The sequence below is a fragment of the Chiroxiphia lanceolata genome, chromosome 21 (assembly GCF_009829145.1).
Source record: "Chiroxiphia lanceolata isolate bChiLan1 chromosome 21, bChiLan1.pri, whole genome shotgun sequence".
NCBI lineage: Eukaryota > Metazoa > Chordata > Aves > Passeriformes > Pipridae > Chiroxiphia > Chiroxiphia lanceolata.
The window spans coordinates 10,797,374-10,820,966 of record NC_045657.1 but is presented as its reverse complement, the minus strand read 5'-3'; the positions used below and the strand labels follow the sequence as shown (position 1 = coordinate 10,820,966).

General features: G+C 52.3%; 1 protein-coding gene across 1 annotated transcript; it reads left to right on the top strand.

Moving 5' to 3' along the window:
* The first annotated feature begins 704 nt into the window (after positions 1-704).
* On the top strand, positions 705-21,739 carry LOC116797287 (cholesterol 7-desaturase-like). Its single transcript, XM_032708674.1, has 8 exons — positions 705-740; positions 9,631-9,793; positions 14,450-14,638; positions 17,156-17,334; positions 18,751-18,876; positions 19,136-19,255; positions 20,314-20,490; positions 21,570-21,739. The coding sequence occupies exons 1-8, from the start codon at positions 705-707 to the stop codon at positions 21,729-21,731; spliced, it is 1,152 nt and encodes a 383-aa protein (XP_032564565.1). The 3' UTR covers positions 21,732-21,739.
* The last annotated feature ends 1,854 nt before the right edge of the window (positions 21,740-23,593 follow it).

Below are 23,593 nucleotides of genomic sequence, written 5' to 3'. Positions count from 1 at the left end.
CACTCCTCCACACATGGAGCTGAGGGCCTTGCTGGACTCACGTGGTGTGGGTTTGTCCACCCCAAGGGGCTCGAATGCTGTCTTGAAGGGACAAAGGGTGCAAGTCAGAGTTGCATCTATACCTTTAGTCTGCACAGGTTTGACTTCATTCCATGCTGCCTACCAGGTGCATCTGCAGTAGGTTGTCTGGTAAGAAGCTGTTCTGGAGTGGGCTATACAGACCTGGATCCTGGTGGGTGTGATGGCAATAGAATAATAAAGCCAAGACCTGGCCACAGCAGGGGACATAGCAGAGAAGACAAAGGAAAAAGGTAAACTTTGAAATGTTCTTTGTAGTACAAAAACTCTTTCCTCCTGGAAACCTGGAGTTCCCTGCAGCGAGAAGAAGGAGTGCAGCAATTGAGTTCCTCCTGTGTTGCCCAGGAGTCTGGGATGACCATGCTCAGGAGGCAGCCTCTTCCCTCTGTGCCTCCACTCATTTTTTGTCTCCAGAGGCTCCTGTTCCTGGCACGGTTGCAGAGATCCGAAAAATGTCTACTTCCCTTTCAGGTCATGCCTCCCACCATCCTTGTTGTCCTGGCACCAGGAGCAGCCCGGATCACAATTCCCAGCAGCCAGGCTCAGCCAGCACAGATGTTGTCACCGCATGGATCCCCCTCTTGCTGTGTCCTCGGGCTCTTTGATCCTCTGAAGGCAACGGGTGCATGCAGGGCTTTCCCAGGGTGGGAGCCGTGTACATGGTGAGTACAACCACATCCACCAGCTGATCCTTGAGAAGACTCTGCAGTGAGGTCTCTGCTTTTGCAGTGAGGTCTCTGCTTTGCCTTTCACTGCCTCCTGGCTTATCATGGCAACATTCTCAGCCACGGTTTGGCTCAGGAACTGACCACTGTTGCCTGTTTGCAATTAGTATGTGTAAAATGTGATCCTGCTCTTCACGTCTGGCACCTCTGGATGCAGAGGAGCTGGGTACGAGCACGGGGCGGGTGTTGGTGCGGTGCCCCCGTGCCGGTCAATGCTGTAATTCCTCCTACGGCCAGAGTAAGTCAGTGTAAAACCTGGAGACTTCAGGGGAGCAGCATTGAACCGGTTGGAAATTTCATCTGCCTCGAGGTGAGGCATCAGTCCCGGTGGTGGGAAAGATAATAGGGAATTTCATAAAGGAGGAAATTGGGTATTAGGAATATGCAATTTGTGCCACTGATCACAGAGCTGCCAAACAAACTAAATTCTTCCTTTGAGAAAGCTGATATTGATTTGATAGCAGTAACTGCACAGCTATAACACGGGCTGGGGAAATGCTTGCTGTGTACAACTGCAAGTTAATCTGAGGTATAAAAATGAGTAAAGCACATGCTCAGTGGCCATTGCTGGTCTCCAGACCTGGTAGTGAAGAACTGCTGTGGGATGTGGGTATTCCTACAGGGATAAAAGGATTTGCAATGTGGTTGATACTTCAGCATTCCTGTCATTGCTCTGGAAACAATGACTGATGACAAAATCTGTGAGACAGGAAACAATGGTGCGAAATCACTTGGATTGTTTAATAAGTAATATTTTAGGACAGTCAGTGTAGAATAATACTTGTAGAAGCAAGTATTGTTGGTCCTGCCCTTTGGACAGGACTGCAGATGCAGCGGAGACATTGATTGTAAAGGTGGTCTCTAATTTTCACCTGCGGGTCAGAGGTCATGAATTTCCAAACAAAATGTGGTGATGTTGTCCTTGGATTCACCCTGAGGAGTCAGAGCAGCAGCTGGCAGCTGCTCTTCTGCAGGAAGCACTGGGGAACCCTGCACAGGAAAGTTGCCCACATGTCTGGGAGTCACATTTTTATAAAGAAAGAAGCTGAAAAGATGAAGAAAAGATCCTTGAGAATATTTGGAGAAAAACTCCTCATGAGCTGGCACAGCAGAGGTGAGAGTGGATGCAGTCAGAGTGTGCTGCCTTCCAGGAGCAGCGACACGACTGCACAGATGCTTTCCCCAGGGCCTCTGAGCACTGCAGAGGCTGTTTCCAGCTGGCTCCAGTACAGATGGGGTCAGCAGGGCAATGAATTTGGAAGAAGGCAACCCTCCTCTCCTCCCCCATCTCCATGCCTTGGCTGAAGCCTCCTTCCTCCTACCCGGTTTCATCACACCTCCTGTTCCTACTGCTCGGGTATCCGGACACTGCCCGGGGCAGTCCCATGACCTGGGAACCCTGCAGGGAGAGGGAACCTGCCCCTGGGGGGTCCCTGCCGTGCACAAGGAAAGGAGGGGCAGGGACAGAGAACAGAACTAAATTCCAGCCTGAGGCTGAGGTGGGAAGGGACAGTGGACAAGGAAGGGAGTGCAGGGCCCCCCACAGCTCCTCAACATCCCCCAGGAGGGTGGTAGGGTGTGTCCCTCACTGTGATTCCTTGGGGGATGTGATTTGTGTGAGCAGCCGGGGGCACAGCAGGATGAGCTGGGATGCAGTAGGATGTCTTTGTCACAGTATCAGCCAGCCAGACTGACAGGCAGTGACTGGAGACTGCAGAGGAATGTGCCCAAAGGCATTATTTCTGTGGCAGGGGAGCTGCAGAGAGCAATGGAATGGAGACCAAGGTCAGAGTGTCTGAGCAGCCCTTTGGCCTGAGCTGTTGCAGTTGTACATCCTAGCCCTGTTCCTGGCTCTTTTCCAGATGAAATTGAGGATGGACTGCAGTCTCTAAAGAGGCCTTTTGCTCTCTCTAAATGCTTTACCAGCTGAGATGGACTTGGCCCAGCCTACTTTGCAATTCAGATGTGGCTGATGAAGACACCAGGCAGCACAGCTCCCTGCTCCAGTACAGGGGCAGCACAGACCTGCCCTGCTATGGACATCCATGTTGTCTTTACCCAGTCATCCCTACAGGAATGAGCTCTAGGCCTCCAAGGCCCTTTGCCACCCTCCTGAGCAGAGTGTGTGTCACATTTAGAATCCCTGCTATCACAGAAAGAAGCTGCAGCAGCATCCTACACCAGATAAAGAGAATTGAGGTATCTCCCCCTCCACTGTCAGGTTACTGCAGGTTACTGTACACAGGAGCATTCCCATCATCCACCAGAGCTCTGTCTTTGTCCAAGGAGCTGGACATGCACAGGGTTGGGGGGAGTTAAAACAAGATACAAACTGCTAGTCTGGCTTCTGATACCCAGATGTTACTGAGCAGGCAAGGAGATATTTGGGTGAGAGGATGGGACATGGAACATCAATGGCCAGAGGCAAAGACAGTGAGAAACCCAAACCCAGCTTCTGTGCAATCAGAGGGAATGGAATATGCAGGAACATGCAGTCAGATGTGCAATAGGAGGGCTGGGAATTTCAACTGCAATCATTTCCTAAGGGAAAACAAGCATTTGCGTGTTTGAAATGCGCTGTAGGCAAAATTTCGTTTTGAAAAAGTTCCAGCTTTCTGCTGGAGAAACAGCCAAGAGGTGTCTAGGCTTTAGCTGCCTGCACATTGTGTCTCAGGAGAGGGGACAACTTGTCCTCAGGGACTTCCAGTCCCCTGGGACTGCTGCATAGCGGGGGCTGGAAAGCAGATCAGGGAGACTGGTCTCTGGGGGTTTCCTGCACATCTTCACCTCCGAGGGTGTTGGACCCTGGGGCCAACTGATGCAGTCCCTGGAGATGGAGCACATGGAGAACATCAGCCCCCCTGCAGCCCTTGGTGCTCCTCGCCACACTCATCCCACTGTGCTGGAGCTCAACCCAACAGCCTGGGTGTCCATGGGAAAGCTCTCTGATGGGATGTGGCTGCCTGCCTTCACAAGGTAGAGCTGACATCCAGGATGTCAGACACACTTCTTTAACCTGCAGGGACTCTCTGGGGACACTGTGACACCAGATCCTGCCAGCAACCTGCAGTCCCGTGCATTGCAAGGTGTGCTGGTTTGTGCCTGTGCAGCACCTGGTTCTAGGAGAAACCATGCCACCATTTGAAGGGGCTGGAGGTGGGATGGAGGGACCAAACTCCCTGGGAAAGGGGCCACAGGAGCTTCTCCAGGGGACTGTCTGCCCCTGCAGTCCAGCTGCTGACAGGTGCCATTGGTGGGCAAAGGTGACACTTTGTTGTGCCCTATCAAGTGGAGAGTGAGACCTCGGGGCATGTCTGACCTCTTTGAGCTGGAATGGAGCTGAAACAGGGGAAGGAAAAAGGGGTCAGTGTCAAATGTAGTGCTCTGGAACTTGTAGCTCTTCCAGAGACTGGTGTCCTCAAAACCGGGACATCATCTTCACAGGGATGGGTGCAGAAACATGCAAGAGTTCCCACCTCCTTTGGGAGGAGGCAGCAAACACCTCTTTTGGCTGCATGCCCAGGCCTCCCGTCCCCCTCCCAGGAGCCCACCACAGCGCTCAGAGCAACCCTGGTATTCTGGGGTCCAGCCCGGCGCTGCGCCAACCAGACCTGGATCTGCCCCCCAGCAGTGAGCAGTGCCTGGAACACCCCAGTACTCAGCATCTCATCCCTTTGCTTGGAAATGTTCATGTTTTCGCAAAGTTTCAGCAGCTCCAGGGGCTCCCCAGTCCATGCAGCTGCCATGTGAACGTTCCTGGCTCTGGGAGAACAGAAAAATAGGAGAGTTGTTTTCCAACCTGTCACATGAAAGTTTCAGAGATACCAAACATGATTAAGGAGAGGTGTACAGCCTCAAGAGCAGCTTTGGAGGATGCTGAGCAAGCAAGACAAAGCTCCAGCTGGCCCAGTTGTGCCAGTGTGACATGTAGGGGCAGGAGCTGGGTGGCACCAGACTCGGTGCTCCAACATGCACCAGGACAGATAACTGGTAGGTTAGGGCTCAGAAAACCCCAGAGCACAGGAATGTGATGATAAACCCGTCCCTTTGAGAGCCACGCCCTCCTGTCACGTGTGACATGTTTGCTAGAAAATCAGAAGCTTGTTGGTGAGGACAGAAAGATTGATTACACAAGTTCTGTTATGAAACCAACCTAAAAAAAACTCAAGTAAAAACATGATAAGACAAGGCTAAACAGCACTTGTTTTGAAGAAAACATTGTTTTTATCTCATCTTCTTCCCTGAAGTTATCAATAATCCACTTACAAGTCAGCACATCTGGAAAGCAGTACACACAGTCTCGTGCTGGGCTTCCTGGAGAGACAAACACACAGGTGGGGTTGCCTGGTGTAAACTAGCATAGAATCATAGAATCACAGAATATGCTGAGCTGGAAGAGACCCACAGGACCATCCAGTCCAACTCCTGGCCCTTCACAGACACCTCAACAATCCCACCCTGTCCCTCAGAGTGTTGTCCAAACCCTCCTGGAGCTCTGGCAGCCTTGGGGCTGTGCCCACTGCCCTGGGGAGCCTGGTCAGTGCCCAACCACCCTCTGGGGGAAGAACCTTTTCCTGAGATCCAACCTGAGCCTGCCCTGACACAGCTCCAGCCATTCCCTGGGTCCTGTCGCTTGTCAAGAGAGTGATCAGTCCCTGCCCCTCTGCTGCCCCTGGTGAGGATGTTGAAGACCCCAAAGAGGTCTGACCTCAGTCTCCTCTTCACCAGGCTGAACAAAACAAATGTTCTCAGCTGCTCCTCATAAAGCTTCCCCTCTGGACCCTTCCCCAGCCTCGTGGCCTCCTTTGGACACTCTCTAATAGCTTCATGTCTTTTTTATACTGTGGCTTTTGTGGCCAGCAATCCAGTTCTCCAAGGCTTAATCCTCCTCCCGCCATCCTGCGAATTGCCCTTTATTTACCATTTCAGCCACCACAGTAAATCACAGCCCTGATCCAGTGCAGACCTGTGCTAGAAAGTCCCAGGTAGTTTAAGGATATCTAATATTAGCTAAACACTACATTTCTCCTTGACTTGTTTTTCTATAAACTGTGTTTTCAACCTCTTGAAGCAGACGAATCCTCTCTGCCATGAGCACTGTTCCTGTATGTGTCAGACCTGGGAGGGGGTGTTTCAGCCTCAGCTGCTCAGTTCAGCAAACTAAGAAGTGTTTGCACTTGGGGTTTTGAACCTGGTGAAAGGTGTTCAGCATCTGTAACCACAGGCACTACTTCCAACCCCAAACAAATGCTTTCATGTCAGTGAGGTAGCTATGTACTACTCAAAAGACTCTCAGGATATCCTAAAAATAAATACACAGATAATAACTTGCAGAAGCCACAGTTACCTCAATAATGCTTAATTATACTCAGTTTACATAGTTTACAGGATCATTTATGGTTCTTGGACTCAGATGTCCCAGTTTCCTCCTTTTCTGTTTCCCCGTTGCCTTGGGACAATCCCCAGCATTCTTGAGAAGTTTGGAATGAGAAGGAAATCTCTGCATCAGACTTGATTTTCCCTCCTTGCATGGGATGAGCTTCATCCCAGAACTGCCCTTCCCCAGCACCCTCGAGCCAGGTATCCCAGGAAGCAGGACACAGAGCAGAGCCACACACCCCATGTGTCTGTGGAGGTCCTGCCTTACTCAACAAAGTCATGGGTGCTCCTGCCACCACCCCACTCAGAAACCCTCAGTACCCTGTCCTGGCCCATTATATCCATCACTCACTGCCTCTGTCTCTGACACCCAGGGCTTTTGGGCAGCCTTCATACATCCAGGACTGTTTCAACCCTTTCCCTGCCCCAACCCATGCGTGGGGAAGCAGAGGTCCCCACAGACCCCCAGCAGCCATACTCTGAGTAACCTCTGATGCTTCATCAGTGGTGGTGAATGTTTCACCAGGGGACACAGCCCTGTGGGTCCCTCCAGGGATGCTGTGGGTGCCCTGCCCCTCCTGTGGGCACCTGTAAGATGTGTAACGTGTGTAAGAGACCTTAAACATCTTAGAAGACAGATGTTTAAGACATCTGAGGGAAAAGAGCAGAGCAAAGAAGGTGAGTGTTCATAAAGGCTCTGGCCAACCAATTCTTGGACTTCATGCCATGGAAGTCTTTTGCTGTTGGGTTTATGCAGCAACACCCAGGGGCTTCCCTTGTCTCCCATTTGTCCTGGTGTTTTCCCTCCTGCCTGACTGAACTCTGCCCATTCATAAATTTCTTCAAACTTGGAAGAGGGCTCAAATATGAGCTTAAAAGGAAAGTGCATGGGTTGGTCAGGTGGTAGTTCAATGACTAGTAAAGTCACTGGATAAAATCACCTTATGAATTTCAGCACTTCAAGTCTACTCTATTTGTGCCGCTCCTGGCTTCTGATCACTCCCATCTTTTCTCTGTATCCCCTCTTGGTTTACTCCAGGGTGAGGTGGCCACCTTTACACACACCTTGTGACAGATCAAAGGTGCAGGTGTCAAGGTCAGATTGGATGTGGCTCTGAGAAACCAGATTCAGTTGAAGATGTCCTTGCTCATGGCAGGAGGGTTGGACTAGATGGCCTTTAAAAGTCATTTCCAATCCCAGTTATTCTATGATTCTGGGGTTTTTTGCTGTTTCAAATTACAGTCCTAATTGTTCTTGAATGAGGGCTGTTATGCCTGAAAGCTCATCCGCCTTTTTCCAGCTGTATCAGCTCATCTAGTAGAAACTATTATTGTCCTCTATGGGCCTCACTTTTTTTATCCATTTAGATCATCATGCCTACAAAAGCAATAATGCCAATTATTCCTAACATGCACTTGTCTGGTGAGCAGTGTGGACCAGAGAGCAGGTGCAGTCACAGACCAAGTGGAGGAAGGCTCAGGTCTCTTTCTGAGCACCAATTAACAGCCAACACTCTCCTGTGGGTCCACCACTTGCCCTGCACTTCCCTGGCAGACTCTTTTGTTGGCCTAAAGTCACTGAGAGATTTGCAAGGCTTCTTTTGCAGAGGTTCTCAGTCAACTTTACGTTTTAACATAGTGAATAATTTATAATCATCTTAGTCAGATGATTTAGACATCTCTTCATCCCATTTTCCAGGTTCTGTGGAAATAAATGCATCTTTTCTCCCTTGTAACAGCTGAGTATCTATTCCTTCTCCTTGGTTCTTATTTTGTCTCCAATTAAAAAAGCAGGGATGTTCCCCTTGTTATTTCAGGACTATTAAAGGGTATTTCGTAACATACCTTAGAGGAAGTTTTTTGAGCAGCCAAGTGAACAAAGCAGAACTTGCTCACCTGTTTGCTGACTCCTTGGGTGTGTTTGTGAGACATCTCTGTGCACACAGGGGCTGCCCCCTCCCAACAGAGTGCATTCATTCCTGTGCCCCCAAGCCCTTCACCGCAGTCTCTAATGGATTTGCCCAGCACAGAACTGAAATTTATTGTTCTGTTGATCCTCAAACCACCCATTCAGTCTTTAGTTTTGTGCAATGGATGTGTTCATTATGTGCTTTTATGCCCTCAGAATGTTGCTGATTTCCCCCTTCCCATTCAGACAGGACTCACAGCCCGTCCCTCTCGGAGGGATCTCTGTTTGTGTGCAGTTTCCTTTGTAAGCACACTGGCATTCTTCTTCTAGAACAGCTTTCCAAAAGGTCACATATATTTACCTGAACCTTTCATGTGAAGTCTTCAAGAAATTCACCCTGTCTGAACCCATCCTTTTAGTTGCTCCTTTGGCTCCAGCCAGATGCTGCATTTCTGTCGCTTGTCCCTTTGCAATTCCTCAGAACTGGGGGGGTATTTCGGGTTGCTGCTTCTCCCAGAAATCTCTGACTCTATGACAGCTGGCTTTTCTGCAGCTACCTCTTGAACCCATGTAATTCTTCTGACTAAATCCAGCCTTACAGAGCCCTGAAGGACACCACTCATCACTGGCCTGTACCTCGACATTGACCACAACTCTCTGTCTGCCTCCATCCAGCCAATTTTTTATCCATCAAGTAGTCCACCTTTCAAACCCATAGCTCTCCAATTTGGAGATAAGGTTGTTGTGTGGGACCATGTCAAAGGCTTTACAGAAGTTTGGGTAGATGTCATAGGTGATCTTTGCATAGATTGTCCTCTCTGCATGGAGGGGATCCAAGTCCCTTACTAATCCACTTTCCACGCTGTCATCTCTCTGAGCTGCTCTGAGCTGCTCTTGAACACTGCTCTTAAGACCTGTCAGGAACCTGTGAGGTGCTCAGTGTCACAGCCAGCCCCAAACAACAGTTTTTCCCTTGCTAATCCCCAGACAGCAGCACAAGAGGATGCCAGGCTATTTATTGATCCCATTGTCTACTGGATTTAAGACCACTCTTTCAGAGGAGCGTGATGTGTGCCTGTGTGCAAGGGGAGCTCCTTTAGCTGCAGTTTGTGTTCATGTCTCTTCCCCGTGTGTCCCGTTCCCTCTGCTCCATAACCCTGAGCCGGCCACAGGCTGCAGCCCGACCCACCAGTTTGCCCCCTTTCTCCAGCCGAAGCACACGCTCCCTCAGCCCTGCTCGCCCCGTCCCTCTCCGCTGTCCCCGGGAGGCGGCCGGGGATGCCGAGGGGTCCCCGGGGTGGGGAGTCCCGTTCCCCGCCCGCCGGGCGCTCCCGGGCGGGGCCGCAGCGCTATAGGGGCCGCAGCTCTATAAGGGCCGGCGGCGGCGGCGGGGCCGGGAGCGCGATGGGGCTCGGGGGCGGCGGCGCGGAGCTGCTCTTTCCCCCGCTCCTCCTCTTCTTCCTTCTCCTGCTCCTCTGCCTCGTCCTGCTGCTACTGGGCTGCTCCCGGCCGCTGGTGCTGCGGCGCGGCCGCGGCCAGGTGGGCTACCTGCCGGGCTACCAGGCGACCCCCAGTCAGAGCCCCTGGCCCGGCCCCCGCCACCTCCCCGGGGCCCTCCCGCCACCGTTCCCGAACGGCTGGTACCGCCTGCTCGACTCGGCGCAGCTGCCCCGCGGCGCCGTGCGCGGGCTCGCCCTGCTCGGTGAGTGCCAGCCCCCCATCCCCTCCCGGGCACCCCCGCCCGGCACTGCCGGCGCACCGGGCATCCCACCCGGGCAGCCCTGCTGGGGAACCGACCCCAGGGGCACGGCCGGGGCACTGGACCATCCGTGCTCGGGCACTTCTGGCAGGGCACTGAGGCATCCAGGCCGGTGTGGATGCCTCAGATGCTGGAGGGAGTCCAGAGAAGGGCAACGAGGCTGGTGAAGGGTCTGGAGCACAAGTGCTGTGAGGAGCAGCTGAGGGAGCTGGGGAGGCTCAGCCTGGAGAGGAGGAGGCTCAGGGGAGACCTCCTCACTCTCTACAATTCCCTGACAGGAGCAGGGAGCCAGGTGGGGGTCGGTCTCTGCTCCCAGGAACCAGCAGCAGGACAAGAGGGCACAGCCTTGAGCTGCACCAGGAGAGGTTTAGGTTGGACATTACGAAAAAGTTCTTCACAGAGAAAGGGATCAGACATTGAAATGAGCTGCCCAGGGAGGTGGTGGAGTCATCGTCCCTGGAGGTGTTTAAGAAAAGACTGGATGTGTCATTTAGTAGACAAGGTGGTGTTGGGTCAAAGATTGGACTTAATGATCTCAGAGGTCTTTTCCAACCTAGTTAATTCTGTGATTCTGTGATTTGCACTGGCACATACCAGCCAGTATCCCCATCAGGGCACCAGGACATCTTCCTGGGGCCTCAGGGCATGTCCTGGGGCATCCCTGCCTGGACATCCTGCGGGGGCACAGGGACATCCCTGTTCAGGCATCTCCAGTGAGGCACTGGGATGTCCGCACATGGATATCCTCACCAGGGCACTGGAACAGCCCAGTGTGGGCACTGGGCAGCCCAGCCAGCACCTGTGGTGGGCACTGCACTGTCCTTGCTGTCCCTGCAGGGCATCCGGGGCATCCCTGCCTGGGGTCTCTGCTGTGGCACTGGCACAACTCTGCCACCATCCCTTTCAAGTCAGAGTGGCTGCCCCATCCCTGGAAGTGTTTGAGGCCAGGTTGGACGGGGCTTGGAGCAACCTGGTTTAGTGGAAGGTGTCCCTGCCCATGGCAGGGGGGTTGGAATGAGATGGTCTTTAGTGTCCCTTCCAACCCAAACCATTTGTCACAGCAGCCCAGCTATGCCCATAGAGTGGCACCAAGGGTATCACAGCCTGGGGTCCTACATGGGCACTGGGATCCCTGCTGGAGCACTGGGACATCATGGTAGTGTGGGGACACCCCTGTGTGGGTGCCCTGGGACACAGGGGCATCTCTCTGCCTGGGCTCTCCTCACAAGCATCACTGCCTGAAGCTCCCTGGGGAGATTGGGGTGGGACTTCAAAGCCACATCCAGAGGAGTGCTGTGCTCCTCCAGGGTCCTTTTGCTTAGAAGATGGGTTTGGACCAGCAGAAGGGGTGTTTCTGAATTGAAATCTCTCAGATTCGGTGGAAAATGTGTTCCTACTTTCAAGAACCATCCCCTCCTGTGAAGTTACTGGGGTTTGGTGTTTGGGGTTTTTTGGTTTTTTTTTGTTTGTTTGGTTTTGTTTTTATAACAGGATCTATGTAATTCAATATACATTGAATTCTATCCTAGAGAGCCCCTCCAGCCTATCTGTTATAGTTCTCTTGGTTGTCTGCCCATAGCCTGGCTCCTGGCACCCAGTCCTCTGGGTCTGGCTGAAACGTGCAGGTGGAATCACTTCTAGTGGCAGTGACAGCAGGGTACCAGTGCCAGGAAGATTATCAGTAAGTAAGACAGTTAAACAACCTGTAGCCTCTGGGGTTGTGGGTGTCTAATTTATTTTGGAGCCTCTGATCAAAAAGCCTGGAAATGCAGTCCCACTTCAGAGGCAGTGAGTCAGAGGAGATGAAAGAACAACAATCACCTGACTCAGTCTTTGCAGACTCATCCTTTGGGATAAGACACTTTCCAAAACCTGGCACTGAGCATGCAGGAAAGTCTCACTCTCTCCTGGGGTTGTGGAAGTGGGATGAGAGCTGCTTCAGAGTCCTCTGAGATGCTCTGTCCCAGACTCTGCATTCCCAGCAAATGCCCAGAACTGCCCAGTGGTCTTGGGGCTCTTTAAGTCCCCTGTGCTATTCTCGCTGCAACTGCTATTTGATTTTCCTAAAAGAAATAGGCTAATTAAGTGGGAAAATTAAAATTAAAAAGAGAAAAATATTTGGCTGTTAGTGCTCTGATATTCACCTGCAACAGTTTTTCAGCGTATCTTGGGCCAGAAAACTGTCCTCCCAATTTGGAGAGGCATTGGATTTGACACACAAGGCAGAGCAAAGACCAGCCTCTCCTCTGGCTCAGCTGGCTCCAGAGTGCAAAGGTTGGAAGCAAAAGCAGCACTCAGGAGTCCTGGGTGAGTTCTTGGACAGCCCAGCAAAGGTCTGGCCATGGGCACTGATTCAGGTCTTCAAGGCAGGAGACCTCCAAACTGCCTGTACGAAGGGAACCTCTAGAGATGGGACCTTCTTGGGGTAAAACCATCTTAAAAGTTTGCTGGGCAAAGCCTTAGGCTGCAGAGCTGCTGCTGGGGGCACGTGGCTGGGACACCCGGAGCCCCAAGTGCTCTGGCTGTGGGACTCTGGTCTGACACATCCAAAGCTGTTCCTCTGTGTTTCCACTCTGCTGTTGCTCCTGCTGAGCCCTTGGCATCTCCAGCAGTCAGAAACACTTCCCCTGCCTTCCCTCTTTTGCCCTGAACCTCAGGTCAGGTAGAAAGGTGGGTTAGAGATAGAAGAAAACGCTGATGTTTCAGAACGAATCCCTGTTACTTGGGGCAGGGGAAGGTGCACTGCTGGTGCCTCCACTCCAGTGGAGTGCCAGTAGATGTGTGAGAGCCTGCCAGAAAAAAATCTGAGGACAACAGGCCCAGTGTCCTGGGAAAAAAGGGATCTCCAGGCACTAGGGTACAAAGACTCATATCTGCCAGATATCAAAAATAACCCTTCCTAGGCTTGAAGTCTGGGAAAGTTTCCAGCATTTCCTTTTCTTTGCCCAAATAACAAAACTTCAGTCAAGGAAAGTGGTTTTGGGAGGGATAGCTCACACCATGTCACTTGTCATCAGGGTGGCTGCCTGGGAAAACATGGACTGCACTCAGCTCCCAAAGCCGAGCTTGGATTTCTTTGAGCTCCAAGTGACAGCAGCCACTGTAATGGCCAGAGTTCACAAGCTGATGAACTCTGAATACAAAATACGTGCTGCATCACCCAAGGCACAGCATGGAAGGAGAGGACCTGGCCTTTCCCTCAGTGGTCACATCTGTATGAACAGCCCCCAAGGGCTTCTGATCTCCCAGCCCAGCTGTGTCCCCTTCCAACCAGGTGATTTGAGGGGACACTTTGCTTTCAGGGCAGGTCACCAAGGCACAGCCCCTGTCCCCTGTGCTGCTTCCAGGGATGTGGGCACTGGCAGGTCTGTGCTGGGCCAGGAAAGCATCTGGCCCCAGTTCAGTCCCTCAGGAGCACATTGGTTCAGGTGATGCCGTGGCAGCCGTCCAGCTGTGGTTGGAGCACAGCTGGGTGAGGCAGAACCATGAACAGTCTGATGGCTGCAGCCCAGGTGATGCCTGTCTCTGCTTTATTGGGCCCTTGCTCAGCAAACATGGTGCTATCCTGGGGCTGTGGAGGAAGAGGGCAATCCCAGAACTGAGCCGGGACAGATCAGTGGGGCAAACCTCGCATTGCTCCGGGAAGCACAAGGAATGAGGCCCACAATGGAGACAAGTCTGAGTGCTGGGGCAATGCAGTCCCAGCCGCTGCAGCGCTGACTCTCCACTCCCGGTGTGGAGCCGAACAGAGCCGGGGGCTTCCTTTCCCTTCACCAGAAAACTCCCTTATGCCGAGGAGGTGTCAGTGCTCTGGCTCTCAGCACGCACCGTCCCTGCTCGAGGAAGGGATTTGCCGCTGAGCTACAGTGTGGATGGCCCTCGGGGTTCAAGAGCAAAGAGATAAAGGGCTTCTTCCAGCTCCTGTTAGCAGAGATTCCCGAGATGTATGAGCCTGTGGGCTCTCCTCTGCCCCTCCTCGGTGAAGGAGTTCTTGCTAAATGCTGCAATTGCCCTTCTCTGTGTGTGTCTCCCCTAGCAGGGGAAGCATCCTAAATGTTCAAACATTTTTGTGAAGGCACCTTTCATTTTGTGGCCAAAACAGGATCCAGGACAGGGTTTAGAAGTCCATGGCCACCACACTCCAGGCATCTGCTTGAGCAGCTGCCAGCCCAGTTCTGCCTGGCCTTTTCTACAGCCAGTAAACACCTGACCGCAGCCTGGCAGGGGAGTGCTGCCCACTGTCCCTCTCACCCGCTGTCCCTCTCACCCGCTGTCCCTCCCTCCCGCTGTCCCTCTCACCCGCTCTCCGTCTCTCCCGCAGCCCGTGCCGCCGCCCCTGCCCGGCTCTGGCAGCTGCCTGGTGCCATCTCGTGGTTAAATCCCTTCTCCGGAGCATCCCTGTTTCTGTCCTACCACGACTAGAAAGGAAAGAAGCCCGCGGTCATTAATTTTCCGCGGTGTTTTTCTCACTCCTCTGACCCCGGGTGAAGTCACCGCTCGGTGCCCCCGTTCCCAAGGGGCCGAGCAACGAGTGTCTTGCCCGACCCAACTCCCCTGCCGCTGCAGTTTTTACACCTCCATCATCTCCTGTTCCGGCAGGGGAACATCTCGCCGTGTTTCGCTCCCAGGATGGCCAAGCCCACGTGCTGGACGCCCACTGCCCTCACCTCGGGGCCAACCTCGCTGCCGGGGGGCGAGTCCGGGGCGGCTGCATCGAGTGCCCCTTCCACGGCTGGCAGTTCCGAGGAGAGGATGGAAAATGCACCAGAATCCCGTATGCTGGAAAAGGTGAATGTGCCCCAAATCCACGGACAGCAGCCACAGAAAGGATAGTGTCCCACGTCCCCATTAAAAGCCACTTCATTAGGGGAAAGTTGTCTTTATAATAATTCACCCTCCATCCACTCCCCTGTTTCATGCAGCACCCTGGTTTTCCTCTGGGTTGCCCATGTCCCAGTGTTCCACAGGAACAGAAACACAGGGTTCCAGTGCCCTTCCCTATGTTAGATGGTAACTGGGACTTCAGTTAAATAACGCCCTTCTCGGTTCTGACAGTCCCACACCTCCAGCATTCCATAGGCAGGGTATAAAAGCAGATTTTTAACTCTGAGCCTTCCATTGGGTCCCTCAGGGATGGACCCTGAGGAGCTGTTGGGTTCCAGAAATGATTCTGTGCTCTACAGTGACAGCTTATGCCACATCAGTGCTGAAATGCATCCCATGAACATGACAGAATAGTTTCTCAATGGGATTTTTTTCTCCTTTTAGGGCGGATTTTTTTTCTCCTTTTAGGGCTTGAAAGGAACTTTTGGTTGGGATTCAGGAAAGCTCTTCACATACACCCACCATGTAGACATGGTTTGCGTTGACTGTGTAGGAAGAACGTCTTAAAGTTCACATGGAGCGATTTCTTGATCTGGCTCCACTAATGAATTTAAATCACCAATTTGCTTACCTTGAGTTTTGCTTTGGCTTGTGCTTCTTAGTTATTGTCCTGAGAAGTTCAACTTCATTGGATTTGGATCGATTAGGATAATGATGAAACATTGATTGGCAGCAAAAGTCACTCTTTCTACTAAACAAACTATTTCTCCCAAAGTGAAAGAAACATTCCATCTATATGGGCAAGAGAACCAGTTTATAGATCTCACCAAACAGCAATTTCCTTTTCTGTGTGTGTTATTTTCAGAAAAAAAGATTAACACTGTATTTTTTTCCCCACACATAGTCAGGAGCTGCATTGAAATGAAAATTTGATTCCGTGCACTGAGCAATGATGTGTTTCACCACAAAATGAGGGAGAATATTCTGGACATATGCAAACACTCATACCAAGATGTGTCATTTCATCTGAAATGGATGAATTCTGAGTCATTATTATTTGGAGGTATTAAAAGAATAAAACTGCAGCCAGCTGCCCTGCTCCCCTCCAGCCCAAATAGGTCAGGGTGATTTAAACAGATTTAAAGGCCATCTGTGCTCACACAGGTACTTTGTTGGAGCAGGATTTTGGAGAGCTCAGATTGGCAGCTCCTCCAGCCCTGGGCTCACAGGGACCCACAGCCAGACAGAGCCCCAGAGCCCAGTGTGGGGCTGGAGGAAGAGGGAGAAGGGTTTGGAGCACATGGAATGGCTGAGGGAGCTGGGGGGGCACAGCCTGGAGAAAAGGAGGCTCAGGGGGGACCTTAACTCTTAACAACTCCCTGACAGGAGGGGGGAGCCGGAGATGGGGTCGGGCTCTGCTCCCAGGGAACAAGGGACAGGGCAAGAGGAAATGGTCTCCAGCTGTGCCAGATGAGGTTTAGATCTGATATTAGGGAAAATTCCTTCACTAAAAGGGTGGTCAAGTGTTGGAACAGGCTGCCCAGAACAGTGATGGAGTCACCATTCTGGAAGGATTTAAAAGATGTGTGGATGTGGCACCTGGGAACATGGGTTAGTGCTGGGCTTGGCAATGCTGGGCAACGGTTGAACTTGGGGATATTAAAGGTTTGTTCCAACCTGATTGATTCTGTGATTCTATGTCTGTGTGGGGGCAGATGAAGCCCTCTTAGAATTTTAATGAGATGCATCCCACCCGAAGCACCAGGTTTTGTCAATCAGAAATCACAGTGATGGGCTCCTCCTGCCCCCTCTGATATCCATTGACTGAAAGAGAATCATCATTTCTCCCATTATTTCACTTCCCACATGTACAAGGCTGAGTAAGAACGAACTGCTCTGTGCTCTCTTTGGTGCTCCTTTCCACATTAGAAAAAAAAAAGTAATGAAGGCAACAGCCTTCCAATCCAGTAGAAGCTGCATTTTCTGACAATCAACTATAAATGCCAAAATTAATTTCACTGAAGTGATCTATTCTTAAAGCAACACATGATACTGCAATGTTATAGCAGAGAATGACTTGAACTTGAGAGGCAGCAATGGCTTTTACTCTCTCTGCACATCTAAAACTGAAAGCATCTCCTGTTAGCTCACTGGAACTGGAGGGGAATCCATTCACGCAGCAGCCACTTAGTTATTTAACCAGGTTAAAGAGGCAGCGGACCAGCCAGCAAGGTTGTTCCTTTAAAAACTTATGTAAAACACCAAACTGAAATAAAACCAATTAAAACAAACTCCTTTCTGTGACCCTTGTAGCTGCTGTTCTTCTTCAGTGCTGGAAAGCTGGAGCAGTGCCGCCACGAGTGTGTGCCACAGGAATACCTCCCCTAACGTCGAGCTCAGAGCTGTGGTTCCGCACCAGGGTCGGGGTCGGGGTCAGCCGCGGGGCTGTGGGTTTTAACTGGTCCCTTTGTGCCCCCGCAGTGCCGGATTTCGCCAGGATCCGGGCCTGGCCGTCCTGCGAGGTGAACGGGATGGTGCTGGTCTGGTACCACTGCCAAGGGCTCGATCCCACGTGGGCAGTGCCCGAGCAGCGCGAGATCACCTCCGAGGAGTGGGTGTTCCGTGGGCAGACGGAGCACCTGGTGGACGTGCACATCCAGGTAGGGAGCTCGGTCCCTCCCCCCGTGGGGTATGTCCAGGCCTGGGTCCTCTCCTATAGCCCAGTTCAGAGACATCTCCTCCCAGTTAACCAGACCTTGGCAGTGCCATCACTGCTACTGGCAGAGCTCTGACCTGGGAACACCCCCTGTGCCGCGTGCCGAGAACGCAGCATATGTTCCCCAAACATGGAGCGTGAGCTCCTCGAGTGGAGAACAGCTGTTCTGGGTGCTTAAAAAGAATCTGCTAATTTGCTTTGACTTACAACTGGTGTAATTTAAAAAAAGATTCTCTAAGAGCTGCGGCACTTACTGTCAGGAGGCGTCTCAACCCATTGATCACCCCAATGGAAACGCGCAGTTATTTTGCTGTTAATCTTCATAATCACCATCATAGGCTGACAAATGGGCCATGGAGAACAAATGGCTGCTGCCTCTCTGTGGAAATGAGTCTGGAAAAAGGGTCCCATTTCGTGGCACTGGACAGAAGGGACCTGGGAGGGAGAAGGGGCAGTCACAGCTGGGGGCTCCTCCTGGAAAGGGATGGGAGGCAGCAGCAGTTCTGAAACTGGGTGATGCCTGGAGGTCCTGGGGAGATTTTTCTGTGCTTGCTGCTGCACAGAACACCCGTAGTTGTAAAAATCAGAGACAAAAATGACCCTTAATCTGGAGCACAGCAAATCCAAAGGCAGTACCTGCCTGCTGGCTGCATCCCAAGGGAAGAGAGGAGATAGGAAGGAACAGAGAGTTACTGGGAGACATAAAAAAGATGCATGAGGCACGGGAGATGCAGCTCTGGGAGTGTGAAGAGGAGCTGGGAGAATCTGGAGGATTGAGGGGATAGTAATACTTATTTTATGTCTTTTCCAGTGCGAACCACTGCACACAGGTCTGTACTGGGGCCAGTCTGTGCTGCTTGCAGAGCTGGTGGGAAGCTGGTGTATTTGAGTCATAAAACAGCTTAAATATCTCAAAAAGTGATGCATATGGGCAGGCTGGTGGGGTTTAAAGGTGTAAGAGTATGTGAAAACTAGACAAAAATGCTTTATTCATTACAGTTATTATAGGGCCAAAGACAGGACTTCTTTGGAGTCCCAGCTTGTGCATCTACACAAGTGAGCACATGGAGAGTTCTGTGAGCTCAAAACGAACCCTGAATTTCCTGAGTTTCCTGTTTAAATTATTCCTAGATGTTTGTTAAGAGCTGGTCCCAGTTCACTCTCTGCTGAGGCCCCCTGGTGCCTCTCGCTGCCTCAAGACCTGTGAGCACCTCTGCCCTGCCTGCCCTGCTCTGCCCTGCTCAGCTGGGGGCCCAGGGCTGTACCAGGGTCACCCTGGGGCTGTCACAAAGCTGCTGTAAGTGCAGGCAGCTCCCACCTGAGTCAGCTCTTGCCAACAGCAAATTGTTCCCCCCATCAGGAAATCCCTGAGAACGCGGCCGACACAGCTCACTTGGCTTTTCTCCACGGCCCAGCCATTCTGGGAGGTTCTGACCTGAGATACACGAGGTCCAGGCTGTGGGACTTCATGAAGCACACGTGGAAGGTAAGACCCCAGCTCCCCTCTTAGCCATGAGGTCAAATTCTTCCAAATCAGGTTCCCTTCCTGCCTCAAAGCATCTGTCCCCCCTCACCTCCTCGGCTGCACCTCCTGCTCCAAGCTCTGTGTCTCAGAGGGTTTGAGCTGCACTCTCTCACCTGTGCTCATCTCCGGATGGTCCTCACAGCTCTTGTCCCCATCTTGTGCTGCCCCTCTCAGCCTGTGCCCCCCACCCTCGGGCTGAGCCATCCTTTCCCCCCTTCAGGCAGAGTGGCAGCCAGAGCCCGAGCCCAACGCACACTGCTCCCGGCTGCTGCTCCAACACTCCGCAACCATCTTCGGGAAGCGCCTCTCCCTCATGGATCTGACGGTTTCAGCCAGGCAGGTACGTCCTGGGCCGGTGCCCCAAAGGCTGAGAGCCCTGCCAGTCTTGCTCAGTGTCACAGAGCTACAGAATGTTCTGACCTGGAAGGGACCACAAAGAACCCCGAGTCCAATGGAATGGCCTGTAAAGGGATTGAACCCTGCTCTTGTCAGCACCCTGCTCTGACCAACTGAGCTCATCTTGAGGTCACCTTCCCTACCAAGTGCATCTGATACATGGGCCAAAAAACACTCACTGGCGCTGGGGCTGCCCCAGAGAAGAGGAAGGGGTCCTAAGCATTACTGTGCCACAAAACAATTAAAAAAACCCACCTGAGCAGACGTTGGTGACAATCCTGAGGGACCTTCACACCACATGATCACAGCTGGTTACAGTGCAGAAGTGGGAAAGGCAAACAATCAGGAACAGTGTGTCTGTAGCCCAAGATCAGCCCTGAGATAATAAAATAGCTGACACATACTAAGAATTATAGGAAAATAGAAACAATGCTATGAATCAATTGGAACCACTTTTGTTTCTGGATTTTTTTAATGAAATGTGAAGTTTCCCTGATTAAACATTTCTAACTTTAGTCTAATACATTTTTGAAGGAATTTGACCTATTCCCACATTAGAAATGCAGAACAAGTCATAGAGTCACAGACTGGTGACCTTGAAGGGGACCTTGAAGATCATTTCATTTCAGCCCCCTGCCATGGGCAGGGACACCTTCCACTAGCCCAGGTTGCTCCAAGCTCCATCAAACCCGGCCTTGGACACTCCCAGGGATGGGGCAGCCACAGCTTCTCTGGGCAACCTGTGCCAGGGCCTCACCAACCTCATGGGAAGATTTCTTCCCAATATCTCATCTATATAATCTAACCCTGCCTGGAGATGATAACAACTGGCAAAGTTGTGACTCAGGGCCCTGAGGCCATGACTTTGTGCCTGACTTGATGAAAAGAGTAGCAAGCCCAGCCCAGGAGACACCTCTAGCAGGTCTCAGGGTGTGGGGGTTCCTGTACCCGAGGGCTGGACCACTGGGGGCTGTTCCCTGAGGATGTTCCGTTGCTCTGCAGGTGGGGCCAGGGCTGGTTTACCTGATCTTTGAACACGCGTTCCTGGGCCGTGGGATCATCCTGCAGACGGTGACTCCCCTGGAGCCTCTCCTGCAGAGTGTTGTTCACAAAATCTACTACCAGAAGAACATACCAGCCATAGTCCCCAAGTTCATCCTGAGGGCAGAGTGTGTCCAGGTGAGGCCCCTGCAGAAGAGCAGCCATAGGGATTTGATTCCCTGGAGCTTCGTGCCTGGGAGGTGTGAGAAGGAAGAGCAGCTGCCCACATGGGCTCAGATATCCTGTGGGAGTAAAACAAAGACCTGGGGAAGGTCCTTGTGGTGCTTGGTGTGATCTTTCCTTGTCAGCAGCCCAAAAAATCAAACTGGAGGTCGAATAAAGGGGGTCCCTGCTGTGGGTCACCTGCTGAGGGTGGCAGAGAGGTGTTATCTCTCTCCTGTGGGTGGGAAGCTGGGACACAAGGATTAGGCTCTTTAGCTGCAGGAAGTCTTTGAGGGAACTAATCACTGCATCCAGGTTTCCAGCATCCCAGACTGGTGCTTTAACATTATCCTATTACCTTTGGTAAGAACTGTGCCAAGAAATCCTCCCGTTTTTAAATTATCATGAGATTTGGCAACTCCTGCTACTCCTGAAAGAGGTTTTCCAGGCTTTTACCACAGGGATTCATGGAAGTGTTGAACTCTGGAGGTCTCCATTTCAATATCCCAGCTGAGACATGGTTATTGCCAAATTCAGGTCAAGCATGGCCTTGAAGGTCACCTCTGTTGGAGAGCGACCCCATCTCTCCAGCTCCAGATGAAGTTCAGATGCCAAAAACCTACCCCAAGTCAAACTTAGCTGTGCTCCCCCATATTCTATAAATGCTGCCTTAACATTTTGCATCTTACTAATGTGAATGAGCAACACTCATTTCTGCAGCACCTTCTTCCCAAAGCTTACTCCACGTGTGCCTGAGCAGAGTGTAGGATGTGGATGCTTTATTTATAAAGCCCTAGCTGGCTGGAGCTACCCAATGAACCCAAACTCTCAGGTGGAGCAGCTCCTACCTGCACAACCCCATGACAGGGGCAGTCTGAGCTGGAAGTGGCTTTTTTGGGCTAAACTCTGCTGGCTGCAGACAGAGTAGTGGTGTTCCGTGTTCCCATAGCAGTCCCACAAGGGCCAGTGTGGGGAAATGTGAAAAGTAAATCAGTGTCACACAAACCTGCTGATTCAGCTTCCCCACCTGAGTGAGATCCTCCTTCTCCCCCCAGTTTGAGCGGGATATAACCATCTGGAATAATAAAGAGTACCTGTCCAAGCCACTCCTGGTCAGGGAGGACTCCGGGATTCAGAGGCACCGGCGCTGGTTCTCCCAGTTCTACAGTGAGGGGAGCGCGACGGCCCCGGCACGGGAGGAGGGCCTGGACTGGTGAGGACCCGGCTGCCCCCTCACTGCAGAAGCTGCCAGAGGCTCTCAGGTGGGTCCTGCCCACCCTGGCTGGTGGCAGAGGTGCTGTGCAGGCACCACCAGTGTAACAAATACAGGCACTGGCACAGGGAGCAGAGCCTGAGCCCTGGTGATCCTTCTGTGTCCGGGGCACCAAAGTTCCAAGGCTGTCCTGCAGTGTGAGCTGAGTGTGAACTTCAGGTTAGAATAATGGAATCACAGAAATCCTGAGCTGGAAGTGACCCACAGGACCATCCAGTCCAACCCCTGGCCCTTCACAGACACCCCAACAATCCCACCTTGTCCCTGAGAACGCTGTCCAAACTCTCCTGGAGCTCTGGCAGCCTTGGGACTGTGCCCACTGCCCTGGGGAGCCTGGTCAGTGCCCAACTAGCCTCTGGGGAAAGAACCTTTTCCTGAGATCCAACCTGAGCCTGCCCTGACACAGCTCCAGCCGTTCCATGGGTCCTGTCACTGCTCACAGACAGCAGAGATCGGAGCTGCCCCTGCACTGCCCCTGGTGAAGAAGCTGCAAACCCCAATGAGTCTCCTCTCAGTCTCCTCAGATTGCCAGAGCTGCCCTTGAAGTGTCCTTGTCTCTCACTGCTGTAATCATTTTGAACAGTTCTGTTTCCATCTGGCCTTTTATTCCCAGAGTGGCCTTTCCCTGCTGATGCTTCTGCAGCAACACCTTGGCTGGGACAGGCTCCAGCTCTCACATGGGCTGCAAACCTCACAGGAACTGCTCTAGATCCTCCTGTGCTTGGTGCTACATGTGCTGTATTGAAGGGCTAAATTCTGCCTGGCTGCTTTCCCTGGGGAAACTTGTAATCCCTCTAGTCAGAGCTCCTGTGGGTCACCAGCAGGGCTCTGACAGTTCCTCTGTGCCAAGCAGGAGCAAATGCTCAAATCCAGGAGCTTTCCCAGGCTGGTGGCTCCCATTCCTGTGCACTGTGCACCTCCCTGTGCCTTGTGAATTCTGCACTTTGCTGGGGCTTCTAATTCCTCCTTCTGCACTATCCCAGAGCAGGACTGGGAGCAGGACCCTGCCAGAGCAGCCCCCTGTCTGTGCAGAGCTCACTGCCCACCCCGGGAGCACCCCGGGTACCCTGTGCCAGCTGTGCCACCACCAGTCACATCTGCCCATTGCACTGCCAATATTTTGCTATTAAATGTCTTTTAAAACTGATCTCATGTTCACAGTTTCTTGTTTTTCACTGTTTTGGGGGTGCTCTTGCCAGGAGAAGGAGTCCTGCAGCTGGCCCATGCTCCCCTGCCTCAGGAGCCACAGGGAATCTCCAGCAAGGAACTTCACAAGAGAGTAGGAGCTTGGAGAAGGAGCATTTGTCCAACTCAACAGCCTGAGCGTCTCAGGGACCTGAGAGCTCTAATATGTCTTGGTGGCCCTGACCAGCCTCACCTGGGCTGCTTCTTCCACTCCCTGCCCATGGCCCAGGACCCCATTTCAGCTCAGCTCTGGCCCCTCAGCCCCTGCCCTGAGCAATGCTGTACCTCTGACTGACCTGGACTCTGACCACAGCCTGACTTCCCAGCTGGACCTCCACCCTGTCCCATCCCTACGGAACTGCCCAGTCATTGCTGGGCTGTGTCAGACTCTGGACACCCTCTCCAGATCCTGAGACCCTGGATACCCTCTCCAGATCCTGGAGATTTGGAGATTGACTTCCCAGCTGGACCTCAGACCTGCCCCATTGCCATGAGCTTGTCCCATGATCTGACTCCACGACCTCTGGGCCTGCCCTGCCCATCCCACTGAGGGCAGTGAGACCCCCCCTCAGCTCCCAGCACACCATTCCTTAGGGAGCAGCTGCCCTGGCAGTGATGGGT